This window comes from Arvicola amphibius, chromosome X, assembly GCF_903992535.2.
Source record: "Arvicola amphibius chromosome X, mArvAmp1.2, whole genome shotgun sequence".
Taxonomy (NCBI): Eukaryota; Metazoa; Chordata; class Mammalia; order Rodentia; family Cricetidae; genus Arvicola; species Arvicola amphibius.
The window spans coordinates 87,817,987-87,839,368 of NC_052065.1; the positions used below are offsets into that span (position 1 = coordinate 87,817,987).

Here is a 21,382-nt window from a genome sequence, read left to right on the forward strand (position 1 = left end):
GTACTAAAAAGGTCTGGCCCTGGACTTTTTTTTGGTTGGTTTTTTTTATTGTTGGTTTCTAATTCGCTAGGGATTATAGAGCTGTTTAAATTGCTTATCTGATGTTGATTTAACTTTGTTAGGTCACATACATTGAGAAAACTATACATTTCTTTTAAATTTTCTAATTTTCTGTAGTATAGGTTTTTAAGCTATGTTCTTATGATTCTCTGGATTTCCTGGGTGTCTATTGTTATGTCTTCTTTTTAATCTCTCATTTTGTTAATTTGAATATTTGCCCTCCACCATTTAGTTAATTTTGCTAAGGTTTTGTCAATCTTATTGATCTTTCTCAAAGAAATAGCTCATTTCATTGATCCTTTTTATTTTTGTGTGTTTGTTCATTTCTATTTTATTGATTTCAGCCCTGCATTCTTGCCATCTACTCCTCTTGCATGTTATTTCTTCCTTTTGTTCCTGAGCTTTCAGGTGTGCTGTTGAATTACTAATACAATATCTCTCATCTTTCATGTACACATTTAGTGCTATGAACTTGCTTCTTAGAGCAGCTTTCATTGCATTACTTAAGTTTGTATGTGCTGTGTTTTCATTTACATTCAACTCTAAAAAGTTTCGAATTTCTTCCTTAATTTGTTTTAACCCATTTTCATTCAGTGGTCATGCAGTCTTAATATTATCTGGTCATTTGGAATATAGCACAAAAGGTAAACAATTCATAAGTAACTATGGTTTTTACTCCATTTTCAACTGTGTGGTAAATATATCGTACATATATTATATATATATGAACATTCTAATTAACATTTAGTATCCATAACTTCATTTTAATATTTTCACTCTATTCTGGATATTTTGACAATTAAAATTAAATAATTGCTATTTTAATATTTATGAAGGGGGCTAACTTTCAAAATATAACTTGACTAAAATAAAATTCCAATTATTTCATTGTCAGATAAAAAATAAAGCAAAAGTTTCTGATTGCCCGTCTTGTACATTAGCTGGTTTTCAAACATAACACATGTACAGACAAGAACTATTCTGTAAAAAGATCTAATAATTTTAGAAATTTGTTTCTAAAACCAGTTGCCAACATGTCTGAACACACAAAAATATGAATTAAACTTTGAGGTTTTTACAGAGAAATAAATACTACCTGGACCGAAGATACTGAAAACTGTTTAGGTAAAATCTGGGCTAATTTATTTGAAATATGGCTAGTTATTAGAAATATATAGTGTTTTAAAGCAGTATGCTTCCTTCTTTTGAAGTTACCTAGACTTGAAATGCTATATGCCTGTGACGCACAATGGGAAATTACAATGTATGATGATAGATTTCTATAACAAAGAGACAATATTGAGTAAGCTATGGAAAAATCAAGAAAGAACATTTTTTTCCTTGAAAAGGGAAAAATATTAAATAGAAGTGTCAAAGGAAAGAAAAACATGAACAAATAAAAAGACCTTTAATTTAAGGCAGCAATACTCTTTTGGCAATTAAAAGCATTTGCCCTAGCATATCATCTAATGTATTACAACCACCATGAATGCATTTTTTAAAAATATAGATACTGAATGATGACTAAGCAATGCTGGAATAAAATCATAGTCTAAACCACATAAGTAACAAGTCACTTATATCTTAACAGCTTGTTTAGCACTAAATGATTTTGTCAATAAATATTCTAGTAATTTTCAAATCACATTATAAAAATTCTGGTTGCAGTGTTTTATTTTGCCGAATTACATTTGAAAGGGAGAAGTTAGCTGCTTCACCTACTTTGATACTAGTATATTCTGGATTCTATTATACAAATCTATGTATAGACATCGTTTAGTCTGTATCATTGGTATGCATTTGCAAAACATTTTAACATTGTAAACTTTACAAATTTTAATATTAAGTATGGGGAAAGGTTTATACACTACTACAATAATGCTAGTGTATGTCTACACAGGGCATCATAGTGCTATCAATCAATTTGAGGCAGGAGTTTATCAATGATTTGCTTGATAGCCATCATTTCCTGAAGACATGAACTATGCATCTTGCCTTCATAGATTTTTGAAGAGTACATTGCCTGCTTTTACCAATGCTTTTAGATTTTAATAGTAAGAGAAACAAACATTAGAAGAACCAAAGAGTCACAATCTCCATAGCAGTGGGGGATAGAAATATCTCTCATATCACTGATAGGGCCCTGAGAAAAATCTTCCTAAAATTATTGTTAGAAGAAAGCCATTCTTCATCTCTTGATCCATCAAAGCGTTTCCATTTTCTGCTGTTTCATCACAGATCATCATCCTGGAAATATGGTTAAAGTCCAATAATATGAAAGAAAGAAGGCATAGTCAAATTCACATTTAATGTAATCAGTTCAGCGGAGAGAACATTAAGAGCAGTTATACTCCACCCTGCGTATTTATTGTCACCACTATTTTCATGAGGACTATTTGTACCTTCCTAGAACTTACCATTAAAATGTGGTTTTCTTTTTTGTACAGTGAGAATTGAACCCAGTACCTTATGCACGCTAGGCAAATGTGTCACTACTGAGCACTGAGGTGCATTCTGTAGATTTACATCTTCATTTGGAAGTAGGACCCAGCAATATCTTCATCACAGGTTGTAAGTTACAAGAATTTAGATCTTTTTACCTCTCACACTCAGACCCCAAATGTTCAGAAATAAATCCTGCCTTCGATTTCCTCAAAATTCCTCTATCTTACCCTCCAACTTACCATGTTCTAACCAAGAATAAATTTTATACAACTTCAGAGACTTTCAGAGACAATTCTATCTTCTTTTTTTCATCCTAAAACTCCTACCAGATCCTCCCCACCTCCCCACCCAACCAACTCCAGGCTTCCTTTCTCTTTCTCATCAGATAATAAACAAAAAAAAAACAAGCCAGAATTTTAAAAAAAGACTCCCCAACAAAACCATAAAATCACTATATTGGAAACCATAGTCTACAAGCAAAATACCATCAGAATTTATTTTATTAAAAGCCCAAATAAAGCAACATGAGACAAAAAAACTTCAAAAATGCCATTGAATTATCTTTTTTTTTTTTTTAGGTTTTTTATTTTGTTGTTGTTATTGTTGTGGTTGTTGAGCTTTTTGGGTTTTTTTTTGTTTTTTGGGTTTTTTGTTTTTGTTTTTGTTTTTGATTTTGTGAGACAGACTTTCTCTGTGCAGTCCTGGCTGCCCTGGAATTCAATCTTAGATTAGGCTCTCCTGGAACCCAGAGATCTGCAACTTGGAGATCTGCCTCCTGCCTCTGCCTCTGCCTCTGCCTCTGCCTCTGCCTCTGCCTCTGCCTCTGCCTCTGCCTCTGCCTCTGCCTCTGCCTCTGCCTCTGCCTCTGCCTCTGCCTCTGCCTCTGCCTCTGCCTCTGCCTCTGCCTCTGCCTCTGCCTCTGCCTCTGCCCTCTGCCTCTGCCTCTGCCCTCTGCCTCTGCCCTCTGCCTCTGCCTCTGCCTCTGCCTTTGCCTCTCTGCCTCTGCCTCTGCCTCTTCCTCTGCCTCTGCCTCTGCCTCTGCCCACTGCCTCTGCCTCTGCCCTCTGCCCTCTGCCCACTGCCTCTGCCTCTGCCTCTGCCTCTGCCTCTGCCTCTCTGCCTCTGCATCTCCCTCTGCCTCTGCCTCTGCCTCTGCCTCTGCCTCTGCCTCTGCCTCTGCCCTCTGCCCTCTGCCTCTGCCTCTGCCTCTGCATCTCCCTCTGCCCTCTGCCTCTGCCTCTGCCTCTGCCTCTGCCCTCTGCCCTCTGCCCTTTGCCCTCTGCCTCTGCATGTCCCTCTGCCCTCTGCCTCTGCCTCTGCCTCTGCCCTCTGCCCTCTGCCTCTGCCTCTTCCTCTGCCTCTGCCTCTGCCTCTGCCTCCGCCTCTCTGCCTCTGCCTCTGCCCTCTGCCCTCTGCCTCTGCCTCTGCCTCTGCCCTCTGCCCTCTGCCCTTTGCCCTCTGCCTCTGCATCTCCCTCTGCCCTCTGCCTCTGCCTCTGCCTCTGCGTCTGCCTTTGCCTCTCTGCCTCTGCCTCTGCCTCTTCCTCTGCCTCTGCCTCTGCCTCTGCCCACTGCCTCTGCCTCTGCATCTCCCTCTGCCCTCTGCCTCTGCCTCTGCCTCTGCCTCTGCCTCTGCCTCTGCCCTCTGCCCTCTGCCTCTGCCTCTTCCTCTGCCTCTGCCTCTGCCTCTGCCTCTGCCTCTCTGCCTCTGCCTCTGCCTCTTCCTCTGCCTCTGCCTCTGCCTCTGCCCACTGCCTCTGCCTCTGCCCTCTGCCCTCTGCCTCTGCCTCTGCCTCTGCGTCTGCCTTTGCCTCTCTGCCTCTGCCTCTGCCTCTTCCTCTGCCTCTGCCTCTGCCTCTGCCTCTGCCCACTGCCTCTGCCTCTGCCCTCTGCCCTCTGCCTCTGCCTCTTCCTCTGCCTCTGCCTCTGCCTCTCTGCCTCTACCTCTGCCTCTTCCTCTGCCTCTGCCTCTGCCTCTGCCCACTGCCTCTGCCTCTGCCCTCTGCCCTCTGCCCTTTGCCCTCTGCCTCTGCATCTCCCTCTGCCCTCTGCCTCTGCCTCTGCCTCTGCCTCTGCATCTGCCCTCTGCCTCTGCCTCTTCCTCTGCCTCTGCCTCTGCCACTGCCCACTGCCTCTGCCTCTGCCTCTGCCTCTGCCTCTGCCCTCTGCCCTCTGCCTCTGCCTCTTCCTCTGCCTCTGCCTCTGCCTCTCTGCCTCTACCTCTGCCTCTTCCTCTGCCTCTGCCTCTGCCTCTGCCCACTGCCTCTGCCTCTGCCCTCTGCCCTCTGCCCTCTGCCTCTGCCTCTGCCTCTGCCTCTGCCTCTGCCCTCTGCCCTCTGCCCTTTGCCCTCTGCCTCTGCCTCTGCATCTCCCTCTGCCCTCTGCCTCTGCCTCTGCCCTCTGCCTCTGCCTCTGCCCCTCTGCCTCTGCCTCTGCCTCTGCCTCTGCCTCTGCCCTCTGCCTCTGCATCTCCCTCTGTGCTCTGCCTCTGCCTCCGCCTCTCTGCCTCTGTCTCTGCCTCTGCCTCTGCCTCTGCCTCTGCCTCTGCCTCTCTGCCTCTGCCTCTGCCTCTGCCTCTGCCTCTGCCTCTGCCTCTGCCTCTGCATCTCCCTCAGCCCTCTGCCTCTGCCCTCTGCCTCTGCCTCTGCCTCTGCCTCCGCCTCTCTGCCTCTGCCTCTGCCCTCTGCCCTCTGCCTCTGCCTCTGCCTCTGCCTCTGCCTCTGCATCTCCCTCAGCCCTCTGCCTCTGCCCTCTGCCCTCTGCCTCTGCCTCTGCCTCTGCATCTCCCTCTGCCCTCTGCCTCTGCCTCTGCCTCTGCCTCTGCCCTCTGCCCTCTGCCCTTTACCCTCTGCCTCTGCATCTCCCTCTGCCCTCTGCCTCTGCCTCTGCCTCTGCCTCTGCCTCTGCCTCTGCCCTCTGCCTCTGCCTCTTCCTCTGCCTCTGCCTCTGCCACTGCCCACTGCCTCTGCCTCTGCCTCTGCCTCTGCCTCTGCCTCTGCCTCTGCCTCTGCCTCTGCCCTCTGCCCTCTGCCTCTGCCTCTTCCTCTGCCTCTGCCTCTGCCTCTGCCTCCGCCTCCCTGCCTCTGCCTCTGCCTCTGCCTCTGCCTCTGCCTCCGCCTCTCTGCCTCTGCCTCTGCCTCTGCCTCTGCCCTCTGCCCTCTGCCCTTTGCCCTCTGCCTCTGCATCTCCCTCTGCCCTCTGCCTCTGCCTCTGCCTCTGCCTCTGCCTCTGCGTCTGCCTTTGCCTCTCTGCCTCTGCCTCTGCCTCTTCCTCTGCCTCTGCCTCTGCCTCTGCCCACTGCCTCTGCCTCTGCCCTCTGCCCTCTGCCTCTGCCTCTGCCTCTGCATCTCCCTCTGCCCTCTGCCTCTGCCTCTGCCTCTGCCCTCTGCCCTCTGCCCTTTGCCCTCTGCCTCTGCATCTCCCTCTGCCCTCTGCCTCTGCCTCTGCCTCTGCCTCTGCATCTGCCCTCTGCCTCTGCCTCTGCCTCTGCCTTTGCCTCTCTGCCTCTGCCTCTGCCTCTTCCTCTGCCTCTGCCTCTGCCTCTGCCCACTGCCTCTGCCTCTGCCCTCTGCCCTCTGCCTCTGCCTCTGCCTCTGCCTCTGCCTCTGCCTCTGCCTCTCTGCCTCTGCATCTCCCTCTGCCTCTGCCTCTGCCTCTGCCTCTGCCTCTGCCTCTGCCCTCTGCCCTCTGCCTCTGCCTCTGCCTCTGCATCTCCCTCTGCCCTCTGCCTCTGCCTCTGCCTCTGCCTCTGCCCTCTGCCCTCTGCCCTTTGCCCTCTGCCTCTGCATGTCCCTCTGCCCTCTGCCTCTGCCTCTGCCTCTGCCCTCTGCCCTCTGCCTCTGCCTCTTCCTCTGCCTCTGCCTCTGCCTCTGCCTCCGCCTCTCTGCCTCTGCCTCTGCCCTCTGCCCTCTGCCTCTGCCTCTGCCTCTGCCCTCTGCCCTCTGCCCTTTGCCCTCTGCCTCTGCATCTCCCTCTGCCCTCTGCCTCTGCCTCTGCCTCTGCGTCTGCCTTTGCCTCTCTGCCTCTGCCTCTGCCTCTTCCTCTGCCTCTGCCTCTGCCTCTGCCCACTGCCTCTGCCTCTGCATCTCCCTCTGCCCTCTGCCTCTGCCTCTGCCTCTGCCTCTGCCTCTGCCCTCTGCCCTCTGCCTCTGCCTCTTCCTCTGCCTCTGCCTCTGCCTCTGCCTCTGCCTCTCTGCCTCTGCCTCTGCCTCTTCCTCTGCCTCTGCCTCTGCCTCTGCCCACTGCCTCTGCCTCTGCCCTCTGCCCTCTGCCTCTGCCTCTGCCTCTGCGTCTGCCTTTGCCTCTCTGCCTCTGCCTCTTCCTCTGCCTCTGCCTCTGCCTCTGCCTCTGCCCACTGCCTCTGCCTCTGCCCTCTGCCCTCTGCCTCTGCCTCTGCCTCTGCATCTCCCTCTGCCCTCTGCCTCTGCCTCTGCCTCTGCCTCTGCCTCTGCCTCTGCCCTCTGCCCTCTGCCCTTTGCCCTCTGCCTCTGCATCTCCCTCTGCCCTCTGCCTCTGCCTCTGCCTCTGCCTCTGCATCTGCCCTCTGCCTCTGCCTCTTCCTCTGCCTCTGCCTCTGCCACTGCCCACTGCCTCTGCCTCTGCCTCTGCCTCTGCCCTCTGCCCTCTGCCTCTGCCTCTTCCTCTGCCTCTGCCTCTGCCTCTGCCTCTGCCTCTCTGCCTCTGCCTCTGCCTCTTCCTCTGCCTCTGCCTCTGCCTCTGCCCACTGCCTCTGCCTCTGCCCTCTGCCCTCTGCCCTCTGCCTCTGCCTCTGCCTCTGCCTCTGCCTCTGCCCTCTGCCCTCTGCCCTTTGCCCTCTGCCTCTGCCTCTGCATCTCCCTCTGCCCTCTGCCTCTGCCTCTGCCCTCTGCCTCTGCCTCTGCCCCTCTGCCTCTGCCTCTGCCTCTGCCTCTGCCTCTGCCTCTGCCCTCTGCCTCTGCATCTCCCTCTGTGCTCTGCCTCTGCCTCCGCCTCTCTGCCTCTGTCTCTGCCTCTGCCTCTGCCTCTGCCTCTGCCTCTGCCTCTCTGCCTCTGCCTCTGCCTCTGCCTCTGCCTCTGCCTCTGCCTCTGCCTCTGCCTCTGCATCTCCCTCAGCCCTCTGCCTCTGCCCTCTGCCTCTGCCTCTGCCTCTGCCTCCGCCTCTCTGCCTCTGCCTCTGCCCTCTGCCCTCTGCCTCTGCCTCTGCCTCTGCCTCTGCCTCTGCATCTCCCTCAGCCCTCTGCCTCTGCCCTCTGCCCTCTGCCTCTGCCTCTGCCTCTGCATCTCCCTCTGCCCTCTGCCTCTGCCTCTGCCTCTGCCTCTGCCCTCTGCCCTCTGCCCTTTACCCTCTGCCTCTGCATCTCCCTCTGCCCTCTGCCTCTGCCTCTGCCTCTGCCTCTGCCTCTGCCTCTGCCCTCTGCCTCTGCCTCTTCCTCTGCCTCTGCCTCTGCCACTGCCCACTGCCTCTGCCTCTGCCTCTGCCTCTGCCTCTGCCTCTGCCTCTGCCTCTGCCCTCTGCCCTCTGCCTCTGCCTCTTCCTCTGCCTCTGCCTCTGCCTCTGCCTCCGCCTCCCTGCCTCTGCCTCTGCCTCTGCCTCTGCCTCTGCCTCTGCCTCCGCCTCTCTGCCTCTGCCTCTGCCTCTGCCTCTGCCCTCTGCCCTCTGCCCTTTGCCCTCTGCCTCTGCATCTCCCTCTGCCCTCTGCCTCTGCCTCTGCCTCTGCCTCTGCGTCTGCCTTTGCCTCTCTGCCTCTGCCTCTGCCTCTTCCTCTGCCTCTGCCTCTGCCTCTGCCCACTGCCTCTGCCTCTGCCCTCTGCCCTCTGCCTCTGCCTCTGCCTCTGCATCTCCCTCTGCCCTCTGCCTCTGCCTCTGCCTCTGCCCTCTGCCCTCTGCCCTTTGCCCTCTGCCTCTGCATCTCCCTCTGCCCTCTGCCTCTGCCTCTGCCTCTGCCTCTGCATCTGCCCCTCTGCCTCTGCCTCTTCCTCTGCCTCTGCCTCTGCCACTGCCCACTGCCTCTGCCTCTGCCTCTGCCTCTGCATCTGCCCTCTGCCTCTGCCTCTTCCTCTGCCTCTGCCTCTGCCACTGCCCACTGCCTCTGCCTCTGCCTCTGCCTCTGCCTCTGCCCTCTGCCCTCTGCCTCTGCCTCTTCCTCTGCCTCTGCCCTCTGCCCTCTGCCTCTGCCTCTGCCTCTGCCTCTTCCTCTGCCTCTGCCTCTGCCTCTGCCCACTGCCTCTGCCTCTGCCCTCTGCCCTCTGCCTCTGCCTCTGCCTCTGCGTCTGCCTTTGCCTCTCTGCCTCTGCCTCTGCCTCTTCCTCTGCCTCTGCCTCTGCCTCTGCCTCTGCCCACTGCCTCTGCCTCTGCCCTCTGCCCTCTGCCTCTGCCTCTGCCTCTGCATCTCCCTCTGCCCTCTGCCTCTGCCTCTGCCTCTGCCTCTGCCTCTGCCTCTGCCTCTGCCCTCTGCCCTCTGCCCTTTGCCCTCTGCCTCTGCATCTCCCTCTGCCCTCTGCCTCTGCCTCTGCCTCTGCCTCTGCATCTGCCCTCTGCCTCTGCCTCTTCCTCTGCCTCTGCCTCTGCCACTGCCCACTGCCTCTGCCTCTGCCTCTGCCTCTGCCTCTGCCTCTGCCCTCTGCCCTCTGCCTCTGCCTCTTCCTCTGCCTCTGCCTCTGCCTCTGCCTCTCTGCCTCTGCCTCTGCCTCTTCCTCTGCCTCTGCCTCTGCCTCTGCCCACTGCCTCTGCCTCTGCCCTCTGCCCTCTGCCCTCTGCCTCTGCCTCTGCCTCTGCCTCTGCCTCTGCCTCTGCCCTCTGCCCTCTGCCCTTTGCCCTCTGCCTCTGCCTCTGCATCTCCCTCTGCCCTCTGCCTCTGCCTCTGCCTCTGCATCTCCCTCTGCCCTCTGCCTCTGCCTCTGCCTCTGCCCTCTGCCCTCTGCCCTTTGCCCTCTGCCTCTGCATCTCCCTCTGCCCTCTGCCTCTGCCTCTGCCTCTGCCTCTGCATCTGCCCTCTGCCTCTGCCTCTTCCTCTGCCTCTGCCTCTGCCACTGCCCACTGCCTCTGCCTCTGCCTCTGCCTCTGCCTCTGCCCTCTGCCCTCTGCCTCTGCCTCTTCCTCTGCCTCTGCCTCTGCCTCTGCCTCTCTGCCTCTGCCTCTGCCTCTTCCTCTGCCTCTGCCTCTGCCTCTGCCCACTGCCTCTGCCTCTGCCCTCTGCCCTCTGCCTCTGCCTCTGCCTCTGCATCTGCCTTTGCCTCTCTGCCTCTGCCTCTGCCTCTTCCTCTGCCTCTGCCTCTGCCTCTGCCTCTGCCCACTGCCTCTGCCTCTGCCTCTGCCCTCTGCCCTCTGCCTCTGCCTCTGCCTCTGCATCTCCCTCTGCCCTCTGCCTCTGCCTCTGCCTCTGCCTCTGCCTCTGCCTTGCCCTCTGCCCTCTGCCCTTTGCCTCTGCCTCTGCATCTCCCTCTGCCCTCTGCCTCTGCCTCTGCCTCTGCCTCTGCATCTGCCCTCTGCCTCTGCCTCTTCCTCTGCCCTCTGCCTCTGCCACTGCCCACTGCCTCTGCCTCTGCCTCTGCCTCTGCCTCTGCCTCTGCCCTCTGCCCTCTGCCTCTGCCTCTTCCTCTGCCTCTGCCTCTGCCTCTGCCTCTCTGCCTCTGCCTCTGCCTCTTCCTCTGCCTCTGCCTCTGCCTCTGCCCACTGCCTCTGCCTCTGCCCTCTGCCCTCTGCCCTCTGCCTCTGCCTCTGCCTCTGCCTCTGCCTCTGCCTCTGCCCTCTGCCCTCTGCCCTTTGCCCTCTGCCTCTGCCTCTGCATCTCCCTCTGCCCTCTGCCTCTGCCTCTGCCCTCTGCCTCTGCCTCTGCCTCTCTGCCTCTGCCTCTGCCTCTGCCTCTGCCTCTGCCTCTGCCCTCTGCCTCTGCATCTCCCTCTGTGCTCTGCCTCTGCCTCCGCCTCTCTGCCTCTGTCTCTGCCTCTGCCTCTGCCTCTGCCTCTGCCTCTCTGCCTCTGCCTCTGCCTCTGCCTCTGCCTCTGCCTCTGCATCTCCCTCAGCCCTCTGCCTCTGCCCTCTGCCTCTGCCTCTGCCTCTGCCTCCGCCTCTCTGCCTCTGCCTCTGCCCTCTGCCCTCTGCCTCTGCCTCTGCCTCTGCCTCTGCCTCTGCATCTCCCTCAGCCCTCTGCCTCTGCCCTCTGCCCTCTGCCTCTGCCTCTGCCTCTGCATCTCCCTCTGCCGTCTGCCTCTGCCTCTGCCTCTGCCTCTGCCCTCTGCCCTCTGCCCTTTACCCTCTGCCTCTGCATCTCCCTCTGCCCTCTGCCTCTGCCTCTGCCTCTGCCCTCTGCCTCTGCCTCTTCCTCTGCCTCTGCCTCTGCCACTGCCCACTGCCTCTGCCTCTGCCTCTGCCTCTGCCTCTGCCTCTGCCCTCTGCCCTCTGCCTCTGCCTCTTCCTCTGCCTCTGCCTCTGCCTCTGCCTCCGCCTCCCTGCCTCTGCCTCTGCCTCTGCCTCTGCCTCTGCCTCTGCCTCTGCCTCCGCCTCTCTGCCTCTGCCTCTGCCTCTGCCTCTGCCTCTGCCTCTGCCTCTGCCTCTGCCTCTGCCTCTGCCTCTGCCTCTGCCTCTGCCTCTGCCTCTGTCTCTGCCTCTGCCTCTGCCTCTGCCTCTGCATCTCCCTCAGCCCTCTGCCCTCTGCCCTCTGCCCTCTGCCTCTGCCTCTGCATCTCCCTCTGCCCTCTTCCTCTGCCTCTGCCTCTGCCTCTGCCTCTGCCTCTGCCTCTGCATCTCCCTCTGCCTCTGCCTCTGCCTCTTCCTCTGCCTCTGCCCTCTGCCCTCTGCCTCTGCATCTCCCTCTGCCTCTGCCTCTGCCCTCTGCCTCTGCCTCTGCCTCTGCATCTCCCTCTGCCTCTGCCTCTGCCTCTGCCCTCTGCCCTCTGCCTCTGCATCTCCCTCTGCCTCTGCCTCTGCCCTCTGCCTCTGCCTCTGCCTCTGCCTCTTCCTCTGCCTCTGCCCTCTTCCTCTGCCTCTGCCTCTGCCTCTGCCTCTGCCTCTGCCTCTGCCTCTGCCCTCTGCCCTCTGCCTCTGCATCTCCCTCTGCCTCTGCCTCTGCCCTCTGCCTCTGCCTCTGCATCTCCCTCTGCCCTCTGCCTCTGCCTCTGACTCTGCCTCTGCCCTCTGCCTCTGCCTCTGCCTCTGCCTCTGCCTCTGCCTCTGCCTCTGCCTCTGCCTCTGCCTCTGCTTCTCTGCCTCTGCCTCTGCCCTTGCCTCTACCTCTGCCTCTGCCTCTGCATCTCCCTCTGCCCTCTGCCTCTGCCTCTGCCTCTGCCTCTGCCTCTGCCCTCTGCCCTCTGCCCTCTGCCTCTGCATCTCTCTCTGCCCTCTGCCTCTGCCTCTTCCTCTGCCTCTGCCTCTGCCTCTGCCTCTGCCTCTGCCTCTGCCTCTGCCTCGATTTTAATGTACCATCACCTGGTCCATTGAGTTAATTTTGTGTTGGTCATTCAACACATGGCATGGACCCTGTTCTTAAGTGTGGTTTAAATACCCAGTAAGACTCCATTTGAAAGAACTAAATTTTCCTTCAAATCTTCAATCTGCAGAAAAGGAAAGCATGCATTCCCACCCTGAGAAGCTGTGCTTAATAATAAGAGGAAGGGAACCAGATTACAGGGGGACCTCTTGAATGCCTCACACAAAAAGGAAAAGATTTTTTTTTTTTTTGCACAGAGTCAATTTTTTTTTACTGAGATTTCTCCTGAACTTGCCTAGTTTATCTTTTTGTTTGGTACTGTTGGCAGACATTAAATGAATACTTTATAGCAGGCATTCTGGAGTCTTACTGGGGAAAAAAATCACTCTTAAGGGAAGACCCCCATCCCCAGCAGTAGATAGCTAACCCAAAGCAAACTCAACACCATCTTTGAAGGTTTTTTTCTCATAATGTTGTCAGGGTATTTTATTTATTGTTGTCGTCGTCATCATCATCATCATCATCATCATTCTTATAGGTCCTTTTGTATATATATATCATGGTTTCTAGTTTTGTGTATTTTGGGTATTCCTATGTATGTAATCTTGTGTGTTTCTGTGTACACATGCACTTTGTATGCTTATTCTTTGGCTCCTTTTCCTTTTGTTGTTTTGTCTTATTCCAATTTGTTTGCTTTTATTTTAATATCTTATTTATTTTGTTACTACTCCTTAGTTGCCTGTTTCTTTTCCAAAAGAAAAGGACCGAGTGTGGATCCAGATATGAGAGGAGGTCGGAAGGTACTTGGAAGAGCAGGGTGATGTGGGATTCCCCTCTGTATGCTGTGAATATCATTGGTTAATAAAGAAACTGCTTTGGCCTATAGCAAGGCAGAACTTAACTAGGCAGGAAAAACTAAACTGAATGCTGGGGGAAAGAAGGCAGAGTCAGGAGAAGCCATATAGCCCCACAGGAGACAGATGCTGGAACTTTACTTGGTAAGCCATAGCTTTGTGGTGATACACAGATTAATGGGGATGGGTTAATTTAAGATATGAGTTAGCCAGAAAAATGCTTAATCTATTGGCCAAACAATATTGCAAATAATATGATTTCTGTGTGATTATTTCGGGGCTGAGCAGCTGGGAACAAGCAAGCAGCCTCCATACAACAGCAGGGGGAGGGAAAAACCATAATCAGAATATATTATATGAAAAAAATCTATTTTTAATCAAAGAAAACTGTACTACGAACTAGACATCTACAGCCGTCTAGTGTCTATACGAGAATGAATAGAATGAAGAGGGTGGCAAAAACCACTGTGCTCCACATCAAGCAGAATATTCAATATTTTTGGACAGTTACAAATTCAGGAGGATGTAAAAATCTGTCACCTCATCAATCACCTTGACTGATTCAGTTGATCTGGCTGGCTATATTGGGTGGAAGAGAGCAACCTTCCCTTATGGAAGAAGCAACTGTTCTTTAGTCAGGAGTCCATGAATAGCTGAGTGCCCCTGCTAGAACTTCCCAGCAAGTTCAGCAACTCGGGAACCTGGAGGGAGTACCCTTGAACATAAATGCCAATTCAGAAATAGCTGAAATAATTAATTGGGGGAAGTTAACCCTAAAAATGAGGCCTCAGAGGGACTATATTTGTGTAAATATTACATAAAGTATCACTTTGAGAATAAGCCAAGTAGTACTGTTACTCAATCCAAGTCCATTTACTCATGGCTGAAAAGGGAACCAAAGAAACGAGGACAAGTTTTGGGCCAAGAAAAAATGATTTATTCGTAATACCAACAAAATGAGAAAAGACTAGGACCTCCCAGGGGAAAAACAGTTCAACCCAGTCCAGGTTTCAAGCTCTTTTATATCCTCAGGAAAGGAGAAATAAATGACTGTAAATTAAAACACCCCTCCAGTGGTCTAAAATGGAGTATTGTGAAACCTAGATGTTGGCACACACAGAAGCACGGAATTGTGATGCTTCTGTGAACCTTGGAAATATTTTTGGTTGCCTTTGTCTTGTCATTTCCAGCCTCAGAAGGAGAAAACACCAGATTGAAGAAGTCTCCATGCATTTCTTGTGCAGCTAACATGACTATGTGCTGAGTTGAATAGAAATCAGACGCAAAAGTTAAGCTAGCAAAAACAACATGAACACAGAAGTGACAAGCTTTTCTAAAACCTTGGTTTTTTTCCACTATCTGTAGCCTCAAATGAAGAATGAGTACTTTCAGCGAAAGTGGACTTCATGTCCCTGAAAAGTAACTTAAGCAAAATGCACACATCAGATGTATTATCTACAGCAATGCTAGTGGGAGACTTATTATTCGGCAGTGTGACCTTCAAATGTAGTGACTTTATTTTCAAGAGTGTTAAATGAATCGTTATTTTTCTCTAATGGGAGTCCAAAAATCATCAGACACTGGAAGAATTTTCTCTTCTTTTTTTTTAACTTTCATTTCATTTAGTTTTTGTGTCTTTCACCCTATGCATATTGATCCCATTATTTCCCCATCCCTTCATATCTGCCTTCTGCCCTTGCAACCTCCTCCTCCCAAAAAATAAAATAAAATTTAAGAGAAATAAAAAAGAGAGAGAAATGTCATCATGGAAGCTGTAGTGTGACACAGTTTTTCCTTCTGTCCATACATTTTTACTTGCAGATGTTCATTGCAAACAGTCATTTCTCTGGTCCAAGGCCTCTGGTTTCTGCTACACCTTACATACTGGTTGCTCACTGGGGCTCCTCTTGGATATCCTGTTGTTGCCCTGTGTCATGGAGATCCTGCAGCTTTGGGTCTCCAGGACTGGCACCTTCACACGCTCCAGCAGATCATAGATGGGGTGGATGTTGGAGTGGATCAACTCATAACCCTGGTTCTGAGCCTGGGTAGCTATAGGGTTGGTCAGCCTGCTAGATCTCTTGTCCCTTGCCCCTACCACCTACAGCAAATAAGAGAGTTGATCCTCCCTCTTACCAGCTGCAGCACTCCAGAAAGGATGCCCTGTACCTTTTCTGGGCAGCACAGTAGACCTGACCTTTTTGACAGGGGTGCAGGGGAACAACCCTAAGAATGTGAGCCCAGGAGATCTGGTCCCACCCCTCATCTGCCATATGGTAGCATGGGCAAGTGAGAGTAATCTTCCATCTCCCCATCCCTCGCTGCCTGTGGCAGTTGGAAAACTGGCCCTGAGGTCATAAAAGCAGGAGAGCTGTCCTTGTCCCTCACCAGCTGCAGCACTTGAGAGACTGACCACTGCACCTTGCCTGGATAACACAGTAGAGATGGCCCCGAAGGTGTAGGAGTGGGAGAGCCAAGCCTGAGGACATAAAAGCAGGAGAAATACAGTGACTTTTAAAGTCAACTAAAGCAAGTTAACCTAGGGAGTTTATTTAGCATTTCATTTGGTTAAAATATTTATAGTAAGTTCTTGCCCACCACCACGTCTTCCCTTCTCTTTTGGACTATGTCTCCTTATGTAGATCCGGCTGATTCAGAATTCTCTATGTAGACCAGACTGGTCTCAAACTCAAAGAGGGATGACTGCCTCTGTGTCTGCCTCTACAAGTGCCTCCTGAGTGCTGAGATTAAAGAGATGCACCACCACAACTGGTTAACAATACTTAAAGTAAAAGAAGAGTTAGAGTATTGATAATACTATGCCATGCTACCTTAATTACACCTACTACACTATAATCACTATATACTATCTTATTGACTTGTTTGCTCCTCTTATTGATCCTACAGGGTAGGTACCATTATTTTATACAATTTTGTACATAAAGAAGTTAAGTCACTGATAAGTCCACTAAAGATTACTCACTATGCAGATGGAAGTTTCTGCTCCACCTGGTCCCTCAACCATTCAGTCTCAAAGAAACACACATACTATTTGGCCTATTAGCTCAGGTTCATTATTAACTAGCTCTTATGACTTAAATTCAGCATATGGCTTGGTACCTTTTCTTAGTGCAGCATTCTCATCTTGCTTCCTCTGCATCTGGCTGGTGACTGCATCTCTGCCTTTCTTCTTCCCAGAATTCTCCTAGTCTGGTCACCCTGCCTATACTTCCTGCCTGGTTACTGCCCAGTCAGCATTTTATTAAACCAATGTGAGTGACAAATCTTTACAGTGAACAAGAGCATTATCCCACAGCATTACTGTTTCTCACAGATGGGAAAGGGAAATAACCAAACAAAAATTCTAGCAGTTTACATGGTATCAAGGGCACTTACCAAGGCTAACAGGTATTTGTTATTTTATGCATTTTTGTAACATCCCACAGGACAGAGCAAGTGCCAATGTATGTAAGCAATAGGGAGTGAGATTTCAACTGAAGACAAGTGTAAATAATCAGTTTCTGTATAAACTTTGAATGTCAAAAACTAAATGGAATGTCTTAGCCACTGTACACTGTTCACAGGATGTAAAGAGAATAATGACAGGAATGAAAACATTAAGGAATTTGGAATTCTCTATAAAAAAAAAACCACACAAATGAAAAATAAACCCTTCATGATAGACTAAAGGAAGCACAGGTAAACTTGATTTTAAAGACACACAGCACAGAAAAAGTGGAAAATCCAAGAATTTTGAATAAACTATACAAGTAAATTAACTTGTATTTCAATACAAACTAAGTCCACAGTAAAGCAATAAAAAGTTAATAAAACTGGATATTTCACATGTGAATTTCTGTTCAGAAACATAGTAAATAGCCAATGTTTTGACAAAGAATAAATTTCAAAATCCTCACAAATCTGATATTTCAAATATGAATTTATGTTCAGAAAGAAAATAGATTTCAGAACCCTCACAGATCTGATGCCCAGTTACACTGAAAGTATAAAACAAAAAAAAAAGAGTTCCCTCTCTGGAAGAAAAATCTGTGTGAGGAAGTGGCATTCATGCTTTTTAAATAGGTGAGAAGTAGGCTTCAGGTTAAAGATCATAAAAAGGTACAGGCCAAAACATGTACCATTTGTGATGACAACAAACTATGTATACATGATTTTAATCCTGTTATTATGTGGTCAGCTGAGTTATTACATAGTTTAATACACAATGTCTTATCTGTTGCATCTATCTTTGGGGGTTTGGCTACCTCAAGACCCAAATATTTGTTGGTTTAAGAAATTAATGTCAGCCTTTTTAACCACAAGACCAAAAGTTCATTATTAAGAGTTTAGGGTTTCTGTGAAATCTATTTCTTCCACTATGACTAGTAACTATGAAATGATGGTGATTTATAAGGAGGGGAGAATAATAACACATTGTGCACTAAGTGCTTTCCCACTTCACAGAACAGAAAAGTTCTCTTGACTATTGTAGATGTAGAAGGACACATGAGTGTTTTGATGTATATCAATCAAAGTACAGTCATTAGATTTACATACTTTATACACTTAAGGTGTGTAGAATTGGATGCTAACTAATTTATCCTAGAGTTTCTATTTATGACACAGTTGAGGGGCTCAAAAACAAAAAAAGAGTTGGAAATAAAAATGAAAGATTAACTATCATGGAAATGACAGGATATTAAAAATGTGATGTGGGATGTGGGTTAAGCACAAAAATCAGTATTTGAGGGGTATTTTTTCAGATTTATTTACCTTATGTGTGGCTTTTACTGGATGTGTGTCTGTGCACCATGCGTGTGCCTGCTGTCCTTGGGGGTAGGATACCTAGAAACTGTTATGGGTAGTTGTAAGCTACTGCATGGGCACTGGGAATCACACACAGATCCTCTGCAAGGACAAGTGCTCTTAGTGCTCAGTCCTGTGCCCTTGAAAAGTTTTGTTTTGCTGCCAGAATTTTGCTGTGTAGTTCTGAGTGGCCTGAAACTGGCTATGGAGAGAGAACAGGTTGCCCTCTCATTTGAAGCAATTCTATTGTCTCTGTACCCTGAGTGTTGGGATTACAGGCATCTGTCATGTTGCCGATACTAACCATGTTAACTTGGTTTATGGGGGGTGAAACAGTGACATTTCAGTGCAGGTTCTAAAGAAAAGGGGAAACCTGAAGTCTCAGTAGCTGAGTGGAAAGTGAGACGGAGACATAACATTGGCGATGCAGCGGGAAAGAGGTAATCCTGGGGAACCAGATGCCAATCCTCTCTAGCAACCAAGAAAAGGCAAATAAAGGGGTGGGGTAGGGGAGTAAGTGAAAATGTCCGTTGTGTCTGAGGTCAAAAGATTCTGGCAAATGGTGCCAAATGGTCGCCAAAGTGGTTACTAGGGATCTGAGCCTGGCAGTGACGCGCGCCCCTCACGTGACCAGGAGCCTATGTCTGCCTAAGTCCCTCTCGTCCCAGTCATTTTTGCCTGTCCAGACACCGTCTTTCTATTACCCTTTGGTCGAGAAGGAAAGCAGAAGTAAGTAAGTTCCCTGGATCCTCTAGATTTGGTGATTGTCAGAGGTGCCTTGTAGCCAGCGGGATCATATTTGCATGGCAGAATCCCGAGCTTCCACTATGCTCCAGCCCCGCCCCCCGCCCACAATTTCGGTGCAGAAAATGGAGGTCTTGGGAGTGGGGTGGGGTACAAAGGATGATGTTCTATGTGAGGTCTGAGGAAGGTGAACCCCAAGGGAGCTGTCTCTGGGGCGGTTAGCTGATCCCCACAAAAAGGGGTGTGCGTCACCGGGTCCGCTTTTCCCCCTATCCCCGCCCCCTACTCTGTCGGGCGTCTATTTGTGGATTTGCGGGTCTCACCCAGGCACCTCAAAAGGGGCCACACGGGCCGGAGGTCGGGGTAAGGCTGGGCAGTGGGACAGAATCGGGGGGTCTGAGACCGAACTCGGAGGGGAACAGTCCGCGGACCTCACCGCTCCGCCCCTGTCACTGCAGGAGAGGCCTTGTGGCAAGGCCTGCCGGGAAAAATGGTGGTCTTTCGGGAAGGAGGGGCTGCTTTGCAGCCGCGGGCGGGAGAGCCCAAGAGTCTGGGTGTAAGCTAAGGTTAAAACCACCCGCCTCAATCGGCCAAAGGGAGGGAGTGAAACTCAGAGCCAAGGTGGTGATGCAGCCCACCAAGTATTGTGACTCTGGTCTGCTTTTTCTTGTCTCAAGAACAGCTGCTTGAAGAAGAAAACTCCCAGCATGGAAAACTCGGGCAAAGAAAATGAAGAACTCGCACAGAGCACGCTAAAGACCGAGGAAGAGCAGCTTCCGGTGGAGCAGTCTCCTGAAAATGAGTGCTCCGAGGAGGAGCAGTCCTCCGAGGATCTGTCCTCCGAGGAGCAGTCCTCAGAGGAGGAGTACTTTTCTGAAGAGCTTCTGCCTGAGCTGGTGCCAGATGTGCTGGTGTGGTTAGATCGTCCTCCGCAGGACTGCCTCCCGCACAAGGACCTGTTCGAGGGCCGTGCTGCCATGGAGCAACCTCCCTGTGGGGTGGGCAAACACAAGCTAGAGGAGGGAAGTTTCAAAGAAAGGCTGTCCCGTCTCCGCCCTAAGTTTAGAGGAGTCTTCCATGGCAGAAATTTAAGCAATGAAGAAATGATACAGGCAGCGGATGAGTTGGAAGAGATGAAGCGAGTACGAAACAAACTGATGATAATGCATTGGAAGGAAAGACGGAGCCGCCCTTACCTTATTTAATGTGTTCCACCTTTCTTTGTTTTGCTTGATAAGAGTATTGCTCCCTGGACTCATCTTCTTACATGCCTTTTTCTTTCTTAGTTGTAATTTTTGTGCAGTTTTATTTGAGGTGTTTGCTTGTAACTGGCACAGGATTCCTTTTATTGTATTTTTCTTTAACGTTCTAAAATCCGAGTCTGATCCATTTGCATGGAAAGAGAAACATTATATATGTGAGGTGATAAAAGCAAAAGGTATATACATAGCATCCCATTTTTGTAAAAGGAAAACACATTTATATATTAATATGCAAAGAAAAGCTTAAAACTATATACTTAAAGGCTAACTGACATTGGTTATCTGTGTGGTAAAGGATAATAGGTGATTTTTATATTTTTAAATTTTGCTTTATCTAAAGTCTCACTTTTCATGATGAATACATTTTATTTATGTTGCTTACCAGACAATGTAGTGAAAAATGTGAAGCAATTCTAAAAAACAAAACTTGTTAGTCAGCTTATAAAGACAATGTGATCCTTAATAAATATTTATCAGAACTTAAAAGTTAATACTGTTTCTTCTGAATCTTTTTCTAAGATTTATTTTATTTTATTTTATGTGTATGGGTGTTTTGCCTACATGTAGGTACACCATGTGTATGCATAGTGCCTGTGGAGGTCAAAAGAAGATGTCTGATCCTCTGGAACTGGAGTTACAGATGGTTGTGAGCCACCATGTGGGTGCTGGGATTTGAACCCAAGTCCTCTGGAAGAGCGACACATGCTCGTAACCACTGAGCCATCCCCCTAGCCCCTCTTCTGAATCTCTTAGGCAGAAATATAAATGAGCTCTTTACTATCAGTAGGAAAAACATTTTCCAAGTTAAATACTAGTTAGAAACACCTTCCAGAGCTGCTGTGAAAATAAGAGGAAAAGATCCTTTAAACTTTTTTTTTTGTAGGTCCTCCCAGTCTCTAAAGAATCCTTTGGAGCACAGGAGAATAAGAACTAAAGAAATCTCTCTTGTGCTCACCCAAGATTCCTGTGAGATTCCAAGTGAGTGCCATAGTCTGTTCTTGTTCTGCTGTTCTCATATGCATTGCCATGCCTACCGGGGCCCAGCTGCCCTTGCTGCTAGATCCCCATGTTTCCACTGGACCATATTCTGCAAATATCCTCACGGTGTAATACCTGGTTTGTAATCCCTAGTGAGCCACAACTGTAGTGTGCCTCCTCTGTATCTACAGAGAATATTCTTTCCTCCAGCTTTACTATTAAACACACTCAAGTGTATATAGTCACAAGGCTGTTAAGGCTTTGATATAGTAAAAAATGCATAAAACTTTTTTTAAGATGCTAGGCAAAATGGCTCATTCCATGATTTTTTTTTCTCTTAAACTCTCTTGCTTCTTCCTGGACTCAAACGTGAGGTCACGGAGACCTGGAATAGGAAGTCAGATTTGTAAGATGGACACCACGCTGTGTGATTAGAGTAGAAACTCCTTTTCCACACACAAGGTTAACTGTAATTTCTATTGCCTTATCGACCTTAGAGTGTGTTTTCTCTCAGGGGCTTCTTGCAGAATTGCCTTATCTATTCAGTTAACAGGTGTAAAGTAAAGAGGAAGATAGACGTTAATGCCCATGTGATAGTAAATTAAGCCTGAAATCCCAACTCTTGGGAAGTTGAGGAAAAAGGGTTGCCTCAAGATGGGGGCCAGACTGGGCTACACAGTGAGTTCTAGGCCAGTATGAGCTATAGAGTGAGACTCTATGTGAAAAAAAAATAAAAAAACAAAATCTCCTAACAAAAATACAAAAACAAAACCCTTGGGCTCAAACTGGTACATTCCTGTCTTCAATAATCCACAGCAGCAATGTGTGCA

The 21,382-nt window shown here is 49.8% G+C and overlaps 1 protein-coding gene and 1 pseudogene across 7 annotated transcripts; one reads left to right on the plus strand and one right to left on the minus strand.

The window, feature by feature from the left end:
• Positions 1–1,975: 1,975 nt before the first annotated feature.
• LOC119804362 lies at positions 1,976–17,875 on the minus strand (annotated as a pseudogene).
• Positions 17,876–17,945: 70 nt separating this feature from the next.
• Positions 17,946–20,065, plus strand: Tceal1 (transcription elongation factor A like 1). Of its 7 annotated transcripts, none has more exons than XM_038317078.1 (2): positions 17,946–18,008; positions 18,990–20,065. In XM_038317078.1, the coding sequence occupies exon 2, from the start codon at positions 19,020–19,022 to the stop codon at positions 19,515–19,517; it is 498 nt and encodes a 165-aa protein (XP_038173006.1). In that variant the 5' UTR covers positions 17,946–18,008; positions 18,990–19,019; the 3' UTR covers positions 19,518–20,065. The 7 variants fall into 7 exon arrangements, with proteins under 7 accessions (XP_038173006.1, XP_038173002.1, XP_038173001.1 ...); XM_038317074.1 differs by lacking the exon at positions 17,946–18,008 and adding an exon at positions 18,190–18,297 and having other exon boundaries at positions 18,995–20,065; XM_038317073.1 differs by lacking the exon at positions 17,946–18,008 and adding an exon at positions 18,201–18,297.
• The last annotated feature ends 1,317 nt before the right edge of the window (positions 20,066–21,382 follow it).